This window comes from Montipora foliosa, chromosome 13 (genome assembly GCF_036669935.1).
Source record: "Montipora foliosa isolate CH-2021 chromosome 13, ASM3666993v2, whole genome shotgun sequence".
NCBI classification, from domain to species: domain Eukaryota; kingdom Metazoa; phylum Cnidaria; class Anthozoa; order Scleractinia; family Acroporidae; genus Montipora; species Montipora foliosa.
In genome coordinates, this window is record NC_090881.1 from 9,779,502 (window position 1) to 9,789,991 (window position 10,490).

At 39.4% G+C, this 10,490-nt stretch overlaps 1 protein-coding gene across 1 annotated transcript; it reads left to right on the plus strand.

Moving 5' to 3' along the window:
• Positions 1–2,123: 2,123 nt before the first annotated feature.
• Positions 2,124–9,332, plus strand: LOC137982921 (interferon alpha-inducible protein 27-like protein 2B). The gene is made up of 2 exons (XM_068830083.1): positions 2,124–2,259; positions 8,414–9,332. Exons 1-2 carry the CDS (start codon positions 2,202–2,204, stop codon positions 9,070–9,072), a joined length of 717 nt encoding a protein of 238 aa, XP_068686184.1. The 5' UTR covers positions 2,124–2,201; the 3' UTR covers positions 9,073–9,332.
• Positions 9,333–10,490: the final 1,158 nt, after the last annotated feature.

The following is a 10,490-nucleotide window of genomic DNA, read 5'->3' on the forward strand; positions in this document are numbered from 1 at the left end:
GTTCAAGTTCAAGTTCAAGTTTATTTCTTTCTTAAAAGTATCAAGTAACAATGAGAGCGACCCACAGGCAGCATAGCTAATCGAGGCAGGTCGTTCGATAGGTTCAACTAATAGTATCCTAAGATTCCAAATTGGCGCTGCATCTAATTTGCTGCATTTTTGGAAACATGAGATCACCAACACCTTGAACAACCTGGTACCCGTAAGAGCACCCGCGATCATATTGAAATGAAAATCTAGACACTCTACATTAACAGGCTTCAGTTACCATTGTAGACAGTATACATTGTTAGGCGGGAGATTGGGTTGCAAAACCCCATACATTCACAGAAGGTGTTTGCCCCCCAACCAATACGGTGTCCGAAACCGTGAAAAGGTCTATCGCTGGCAGGATTTCGTTAAATATGAGTATACCGATTGAAAAGGCATAACGATGCATATGGAGTCAACGAAAGGCAATCTGGTGTTGTACACTGGAGACTGTACATCTTGGTCTCCCATCCAGATACTTACCCAGTCCCACAGGATTTATATCCTCAGTGAGAAGGACACGGATTTGGGTAATTGCAGATTTCTGACTACGCAGAAAAAAGGAAAGAAAAAGGAACTTACCCGCTTTTTTAAAAGACGTGGTTTGCCTATGGCATCCCACGTAATAATGTTTTTGCTCATAAAAGAGTGAGCAGAACGAAGAGGTTTCATGGTTTCATGGATAGCGGTTTTACCATTCAGTTATGTACCCCACAATTCTGTTGCAGTTAGTTACTAGAGGCAGCATTAACGCTGCGAATTTATAATCGCTAATCATACTGAACTTATGTTATCCACAATATCTGTTGTACATGTACAGACGGCTTGTTTTAATTTATGAGGGTTGAAATTTTACATTAGTTAAGACTTTGGGATTTTTGGGTAAATTTTTGAGTTTGTTTAGAACATGTTTGGGAGATTATTCGGATACAATTGTAGCTAAGCCTACCTGAAAGGATATTTATGAGGGGTGATTCCCGCTAAACTTTGGAATGCTGTTATGCAGTTCCCTGTGCTATTTATTTGGAGTTTCCTAATTCTGTTCTGCACTTTTGAATTATGTTCTTCAATTTGAAATTCTATTATCCAAATCCGGATCCATCGGTGTGGCCTGGTGAGAGTAATAAATTATGTTTATGCCTCCATTAAGCTGAAAGATGGCGGAGGTCATTAGGAATCGTCTGCGAGCTTGGATTCATGAGATTTTACAACAACTTGCTTCAACAAGTGTGTCAGTTGGGGTGACAGGCCTAAACGACTCCCTTGTACGTGGTCTGTGTTTTTTTTTTTTGCCTTCTTTCGAGTACATATTTGAGTACACACCTCTTTTAGGCGGTTCCTGTAACATTTCATGTAGCAAGGGCTTTTTTGCTATGAGGCTTTATACAGCTGTGTGATTTTCTTTTCTTCCAAGAACATAGTTTGTCGTGATGATACATTATTGCTTACTTGGTGTTGATTCTCTCGGCAGTAATCTGAATATCAGTTACCTTTTGGCCTCACGCCTTTGCAGCAACTTAATTCTCAACCGATATGCTTGTCGTTCGTAGAAGCGAGTGATTTTCTCTAAATTTGAACCCCGGAATCTTTTTGTTCACGAACGCCTGCTAAGTTGTGCCATCGCGTCAATTGTAAACGCTCACCGTTCCTCGAGAAATTTCGAACATTTAATCGAAAATTGCATTAATATTATCAGAAAATCGAGCTCAATCCACTTTCAAGATTTAATCTTCCTGAGAAAGTAAATTTTGCACCACGCGAAGTAGAGAGAATGCTTTCTCGCCGCACCACTGCCTTCCGCCATTTCAGAAGGCAAAAATTTTCTTTTGGCGGAAAAGTAAGCATAATTTTCTACTCTCACCAGGCCACACCGATGGATCTCCACAAAGACGCGGATTTTAAAAAAACTGTTCCATTTGATTCTGGACCAAAAATACAAATAGATCGCGCCCCTCATTCCTAAGTTAATTTTGGCGGGAATCACCCCTCATAATATTCTCCGACGCGAGTGATTTAGCATAGGGACATTCGTGATTCCTATTTAAGTTGTCTCGCATTTACATGTAATTATTTACATGCTTTTCTGGTTATATCTGGTGACGTCTCCTATAAAGTTCAACCGTGCGTCAAGGTTGCTAGCTAATCGTTCTTGAGAGCTAAAAGAGTAAAGAATGGAGCTGTCCTCTCACACTTGGCTTATTTTCTTGCTTCTGATTTCACCCGTCAAAGGTAAGAAAAAAGTTTATCGGCGAAAATGCAACTTTACAACCAGCAAACCCCTGGGACAGACATGAAATCTTATGGAAATTTCGTTACCATAAAACGCGGTAGGCAAGTTGATAAAAAGATTAGTCAAAGTTAACCTTCGCCGAAAAAGTCAAGACTATAGTAATAGCAACAGTTGTCTAAGCATATAATGCTCGCTTTGTTCTTAAGAAACCTGAGACTCAATTACAGTTATTAGACGTGGCGAATGCGTGTACTTCAGCCCGTGATTCTTCGTTCAAGGATTAAATCTTAATTATAAGCCTATCCACCTTTTTACGAGCGGTTGTATGTCAAAAAGGGAAAAAATATTTGTTCGCCTGGTTTCAGAGACCTTGATCAAATGCCTGCGTGGTTTTGTTATACAACAGAAGTTCTCTCCATTTAGCGAACTTGCTCGAGTAAGTTTGGTAGGTTGGTAGGTTTGCAGTCGTGCTGAGTACAAGTCTGTATTGGCTCGCTACTGAGTCAACAGACCAATCCGTCTTTAACTTAGAATAGGCTTTTGACCTGGATTAGTTTTAACGGTAGTCATGTCTCTCATATTACAATATATGCTGACAGAAAGAATACAAGAGACCCAATTTGCTTGCATGGACGCCATAGTTGCTTCCGCAGCCCATCCAACCATGCAACTTGTTCTGCACGAATCTTTTTAGAAATCTCTCTGATCCATTCATCAGTCTTTTAAAAAACACCAGTGCTGAAATACCAAGAAATTTAGTCCCAAATTTTCAATTTACGAAAATCGAGAGAGAACATAATATATTCATTATTTAAGAACAAGTTTCTCAGAATGTTAATGCACATTTCCTAGAAAAAGAGTTATAAATAGATTATGAAGTAATATATCAAAAACGAGTGTGAGTGTGTCATCAGGGGTTCCAAACACCGAGAAACATGGAGATGTTTTATTGATTGTTTTATTGTTTCGAGGTGTTTGGAACCCTTGATGAAACACGAAGCACAGTCAAGTTTTTGATATGGCTTGTAAAAGTATTCACACCACTTTAGTAATTTTGGGGGATATTGCTTCACTGCTCTAATTTCCCATGATTACTATAATTAAAATATGCGAAATTCGTTGTTGATTGTTGGAAGTCATGCCGGAGTGAAGATGGCAGAGTCTTTTGATGTGACAACCGTCAGCCGTTTTCGTTTTCCAAAAACTAGGAAGAAGAATCAAAGTTGTTAGAAGAGAGAATTTTTAAGTCAAAAGCCTACAACAGCAAATAAGTGATTGAAATTTTCGCGAATGGCAGATAAATATAGATTTGGCAAATATGGATGCCAACACGTTAAAGCACTGGCTGAGTACGTTTGTCCAGGGGGATGCGAATAGTCAAGGTGTATCGAGCAAGGACCTTTTTTATGGAATTATCTGTGGCATTCGAAGGCATTTAGTTAAAACTGTGGGAAGCGTACTATTGTTCTTGTGTTTGATTTGGTTTATTCTTGTGCATGAATCTTGATGTCCAATGAGAAAACAGATGAAAATCACGCGTGGTTGGATATGTCATCCAAAACACGTGCGGTTTTCATTTGCGTTTTCATGGGGAATCAAAACTCATGCACGTGACGAATTTAGCCATCTCTTATTGACTATCAAACGTATGAATTATGAATAAGTTTTAGAATTCATTATCTAAGACAGTGCTTAAAAAGCGCGGATAAACTGACGGCTCTCGGGTACAAATTTGGAAGCCTCTTTCCCTCATACTATTTACAAACGGTTACACGTTACATCGATCTCGATGAAATAGCGGACAGTTTCGATTCTCGTGAGTTTACAAACTGAATCGAAGTGCACATTTCGCTTTCCAGGAGAATATTTCCCCCAGATTTTTAACTGTTTCTTATTTCTTATTTCTTGTTTCTTATTTTCCGACTACATTAATAGCGCACTTTCGATATATTCAAGTTTAGTCCTAAACAAAAGTCATTATCTAGAGGCTCTAGGGGAACAAACTCATACAAATCCTTATATTTATTCCCCAGAGCCTCGAGATGATGCCTTTTGTTTTGAACTAAATTTTAACATAACGAAATCGGTCTATTCAGTACTGAGTTTCATTAAGCACCGACAGCCGACGAAATCGTCTACTTCAGTTAGCTAAGTTGCCTTATTTTTTACCCTAAATTGAAGAAATATTAAGGCAGATTCCTCAGGGGCACCCAACGCCTATTTTCGGAAAATATCTGTTCGGAAGACGATTTGAGATCTAGAATTTTCGGAACATTTGTTCTAAAATGTCTTGCTTGCTTACCTGTCCTACGATTTTCGAACATCTGAAGAATGGAATAATTGCCCATTTTTAACGGATTTTTACCCTAAAAAGGTCACCTAGAATTTTTGGGAGCCTTTTTTCTGGCTGAAATTTTCGAAAAGGTAAGTTTTGATCCCTATAATTTTCGTATCACTACACTTTCAGCTAGGAAATCCGAACAGATAAAAAATTTTTAGGGGATAAAAATATGCCTATATCTACTGTTTAAATACCAAAATACCTTTAACAATGCTTTGTTCAAGTGGTTTTAAACAATGTTCTCGTTGGGTGCCCCTGATTCCTTCAAACCTAAGATCAAAAATCGTTTTGACAATGACAACTGTTGGTTATACTCAACTTAAACCAGCCGCGAACCTGTTAAATATTCCCACTGACGGCCACAAGTAAGCAGAAAATCCTTGTTCCCTTTAAAAATTTGCTTGTGTTCCCTTGTTGTTATTCGATGTGCCAATGTTGTCGATGGAGTTAAGGGAACAAACGTTTCAACAACATGAGAAGTTTTTCTTTTCAATTGTAACTGGTACATATTAGGGGAAAATACCAATCGGGTTTAATATAGCGGACGCGTGGGAACTAAGTTACTAAACTATATTCAGCCAAGAGAATATTAAGTATTAGTATCACCCAACTAGTGGACTAATGCAAATGCTGCATTTTGATTGGCTACGCTGCTAGAGGACTATTAGTAATAGTCCTCGAGTAGTGAAAAGCGTGACGCTTTCCTTCGTTTTATTCCCAAATAAATATATTTTCAACTTGCATTTGCTAACTTTATTATTGCCTTTTCTGTCCGACTAGTTGGGTGATACTAAAACAATTAGACCCTTCGCCCTCAAGGGCCACGGGCTACGGGTCTAATTGTTAAATATAACGAATCTCTGTGCCCCATATATGATCCATTTCATATATCATTTCATCGTTGATTCATTCCTCACCGCACTAGAATCCATAAATGACGAGCTCCCAACGTCAGTGGCTTCATAGCTTAGTTGCTTAGTGCGTCGCACCGGAATCGCGAGGTCACGGGTTCAAACCCCGTTGAAGTCCTGAATTTTTCAGGCTTCTTTACGCAATTGCAAAAATTTTGTTCATAACAACTGGAAAAATCGATAAATTTACAAACGCTGTAAATCGAAATTTACACTATGTAAATTCACTTTACATCTTTGCGATTTACATGATGAGGGTTTGTAAAATAAAATTACATTAAGTTTACTGTTTACCACAACACGTAAATATGTTGTAAAAAATTACCTTTTGCAGTGATGATTTGAAGAACATGTAAAAATCGTGTAAAGTATGATACATGTTTTTACAGTATCTCCTTCTTGTAAATAATGGGTGTATACAGTTTCCTTAATGACGTAAATAACGTGAAAATACTGTAAATTGCTTGATCTGGTAATGATGAATGAGAACAAGACAAATTAATTTGATCATGTAAAAGTCCTGTAAATCGACAAAGCGAGACTGTTATGACCCTGTAAAAACACTGCAAATCGAAGAAGGGGGACTGACATGACTTTGTAAAAAAAGAAAACAAAAACACTCTGCAAATTGCTCACATGGAATCCCGGAAAATTGGTGTGCTCAAATATGAAAGAGTAACCACAGGCTCCCCAAGCTGAAAATACGTGGTGTATGCGACAGCTTGTGTATGTAGAGAATTGTATGGGAAAATCACCGATCGTAAAAAAATTGTGTAAATAACTATCTCATTTGGAATAAAGTTGTGTGACGAACTTGTCCCTTGTGCTGAGTTTAGAGCCATTCTGACGCCGTTTTGTGAAGTTATCCGGAAACCGTTACTAAAAGAATAGGAAGGCCGACCACTTCATCCATCGCTGGCCAGACCTCACTCCACAAATCGTTTCTCCTCAACAGGAAAAGTCCCGAATCGCAATAAAAACAACAGTTCCATAAAGCCCAATAAATTTTACTCCAATTACGTTTGTTTCGGCGGCCGAAAGACTCGTGACGAACGAAAACTTTGCCTTTAAATTCACCTCTTCGGCTTTCCTCAGAGGCTTGTGACCGGGCAGTCGACAACGGCCGCTCGCAAGGTGGTTTCACCCTCAACTCTGATTGGTCCATTTGAATTTGACCGCGCGCTGGCAACACGACCGTTGTTGACTTGCGAGCGGCCGTTGTCGACTGCCCGGTCACAAGCATAAGCTGTCGCATACACCACGTATTTTCAGCTTTCAGCTTGGGGAGCTTGTGGAGTAACCGTAAGCGCTCTTGTTCTGGAATCAAGATAACAGAAATGGACGAGCTCTAGTAGCTGTGTTCTCTTTGACCTATCACTTCAGGTTGCAATTGCACAGACAAAAAGAATTAGCGGAAATGTAGATTTCAGTTTTTTTATGTGCACTACAGCTAACAGAATGAAATATCTACTCAGCTTTGTTTTTGAGCTATGGCCTTGGTTTTGTCTTTATTTATTGCTTTTGCGAAAGATAGGGCACTACCATAATTCTGCCATAATGTTGCAAGTTTCCCTTACTGTCTGTAACTCTTTTATTGATATATGGCTACAGTTACGTTGGTTATACTCGACTTCAAATTTTATTGAAACCTCTGTTAAATATTTCCGCGGACGATCATAAGTAAGCCGAAAATGAACCTTAACTGTGTAAATATTTAAATAGCTCTTTTTTTCCGATGGCTAGGCATGTACGAGGATAGCAAACAAGTGAAACACGATCTTGAAGCCTCAGGTTTACGTTTATAAACCCCCGACGTAAAGATAATATTACTGTAGTTTTGTTCCAAACTCACGGTGATGGCCAGCTTTTTATGGCTCCTGCGGTCACTGAACACATCTGACGTTGTCTTTTGCTTGTATCATGCTGATTTTTAAAATCATTTGTTACGGGCAATTGAGTATAAAGTGAATTTGAAAGAAGTGTAAATTATGAGGAAAATAAACATAAAATGCATTATGCAAAATAAACATCTTCTTCAATGAAGTCACTTGGATTCATTACTGTCGTTTTGATCCAAGTTGATGATGACCAGCTTTTGTTTGGCTACCACGGTCACTGAACATGATTGATCGTATCATGCTCATTTTTGCAATCATTTCTTATGTGCAATTATTATAAAGTGAATTGGAAAGAGGTGTAAATTGTGCGAAATACGATTTAAAAAGTTTAACAAGTTGAAGACGGATGCAGCATGCTAATTTTACATGCTGATGTCAAGTATTTATTTTAATGAACTGATCAGTTATATTTTATAAAGCAACAATTAATTTTGACGACTTATCTTTGATTTCACTAGTCGATACAAGTTCTTTGGGAATATTGGAACGAATCTACTGTTCAATTTATGTGTCAGTTTAGTACTGACTTGCTCTTTTCTACGTGTATCGTGGTAATTCAGTCGCTAAAGATCTGGGTTGTAGTTATCAGGTTCTACGGGAGGAGGGGAAATATCCTTGTTCCGTCGTTCTCTTTAAAATTTTGCTTGTGTTCCCTTATTTTTGAAATTACTTCCAAACTTGTTCTCAGCTTTTTGATCCCGGCCCCCTAAAATGGTTTACATTCCCCGTTCCTCAGTTCAAATTTACCCATGTTTCCTTGTTCCTCAAAACACCTGGGAGGGCCTCAGTTGTTGGAGTGCACCCGTCCACTTTCGCATCAACTGACCAATAGAATGTCGCCGAAATATGGCCAAATATGGGAATTTACTGTCTTACGTCATATACCCTTGATTAAGCTGAATATCGTTGGGGCAGAGATTTCGAATGGCGGTATTCTCGCAAATATTGCAAAGAATATGGTGGTGAATATCCAGATAACGTCTTTTAAACTAAATTTCTGTAGGTGAAGACAGTAGGAAGAGCAATGGATTTTGTTGGAGCAATTATGCAGTTGTCATAGTGGTTGGGGCAGGGGCCGTGGTTGCAGCTCCTTTGGTACTTTCCGCGGCAGGATTCGGTGCTGCTGGAGTGACTGCAGGCTCCATGGCTGCTGGGGCTCAGTCCACATTCTACGGCGCAGCAGTTGCATCGGGTAGTACATTTGCCCTGCTTCAGAGTGCTGGCGCAGCTGGGATTAGCACAATAAGCAATGTTGTAATTGCATTATCGGCTGGTACAGCAGCTGGAGCCGTCAAGAACATGGTGTCACCTTGCAAAGAGGTAGTGGTACTTTCCGCGGAAGAATTCTTCGGTGCTGCTGGAGTGCCCGCAAGCTCCATGGCTGATAGGGCTCAGTTCGCAATCTACGGGGGAGCAGTTGCATCGGGTCGTGTGTCTGCCCTGCTTCAGAAAGCTGGTATAGCTGGGACTGGCACAATAGGCAATGTTGTAATTGCAGAATCGGTTGATACAGCAGAAGAATACGTCAAGAACATAGTGCAACTTTCCGCGGCAAAATTACTCGGTGCTGCTGGAGGGGCTGCAGGCTCCATGGCTGCTAGGGCTCAGTCCGCATTCTTCGGCACAGTAAGCAATGCTGTAACTGCAGCATTGGCTGGATAAGAGCAGCTGGATAAGTCGAGAGCAAGGTGTCACCTTGCAAAGAGGGACTAAAGAGTTCATGCAACGAGGACAAATTTGTAATGTTTTTTGGCATCATTTAAGCGTTAGTATTTTTGGCACTTTCACCTATCAGTAGGAAGAGAGAAATAAAGCAATTGTAGCCTCTTCCCAGCTAAAAATCAAAGTTGTAATCAAATGGATCTTTTTCTTCACTAAGAACAATATTTGTTTGAATTAAAGTAATGCATTATTCAATACGGGATTCATTGTTGTTCTTTTGTCAACTTCAGTATCCAGGAATTAAAAAGTATTTTATTATTTAAACACCAATGAAATACCAAGTGAGCTTTCGCGCGAAAATATGTTATCTTCTCACGTGAAAAGATCAATATTGCTATGGTTACATATAAAAATTGCGCCTTTCGATTCCTTTCATGAAATGATTTAGTATTTCATTGGTGTTTATATAATAAATATAATATTACATGGCCGCTTGGAGATACGAAATTTCTCTTCTAGTGTCGAAAAGAAATTTTGTATCTCCGCGCGGCCATGTAATATCCTCTATGTGTTGTTTTGTATTGTTGACTACAATACATGGGTTATTGACCAAGCTTGTTCGGTCATGATGGCCGATATTGCCCAACGTTTTTTTTGCGAGTTATTTTAGAGGGTCCTCAATTGGGTTCTTCAATCCCGCCATCACCACCAAAAATTTTTCCTTCATCCCGAAATCCCGAACGTTTTTATCAGTTCAATACGCAGCTATTATAACGGCTCTCGGGATTGGTTCAGAAAACAATGGACACAATGAACGATACAAGAGGAACAATGGACCTTAATCCTAAAAACAATAGAGCTGCGTCCTAAAGGGTTCCGATGAAATTAGAGGTTGTAAAGAGCTGTGTCCTATCTCTTTTTATCGGCCAATCCCGATCCCTGTAATGACGTCACAGCATGATGTCAAAACATCGTCGTCAGTTACAGCAACAGATGATTAACAATACACCTTGTTACTTTTTTCCACCAATCTTCATGATCCAATTGACCTTAATTGTAGCATTCGTATTGAATCACAGTTTTGAACCCAAATGATGCGTGATTGTCCATTATTAGTAGTAATTGAATCTGTTCAAATTTTCCATGTTGTTGAATTCGGTTGTAAGTTTAGCGGTGTACCGGGGTGACAGGCCTACACGACACCCTAGCTCTTGTCTTAGCCTTTCAGTTTTGTAATTTGGCTGTCACGAGTATATATTTGATTGACCGCCATCTTTTTGTAATGAGAAGTCTCAGAGCTTCGCCTTTGACGAAGCCTCTTTTGACTCCTGGTGGGTGCCACGAGGAGAAGAAGTGCCTGCGTTGAAATGTTTCAGTAGGTTTGAAGTGCGTGCGCACATCAAGGACTGAATTGCTCT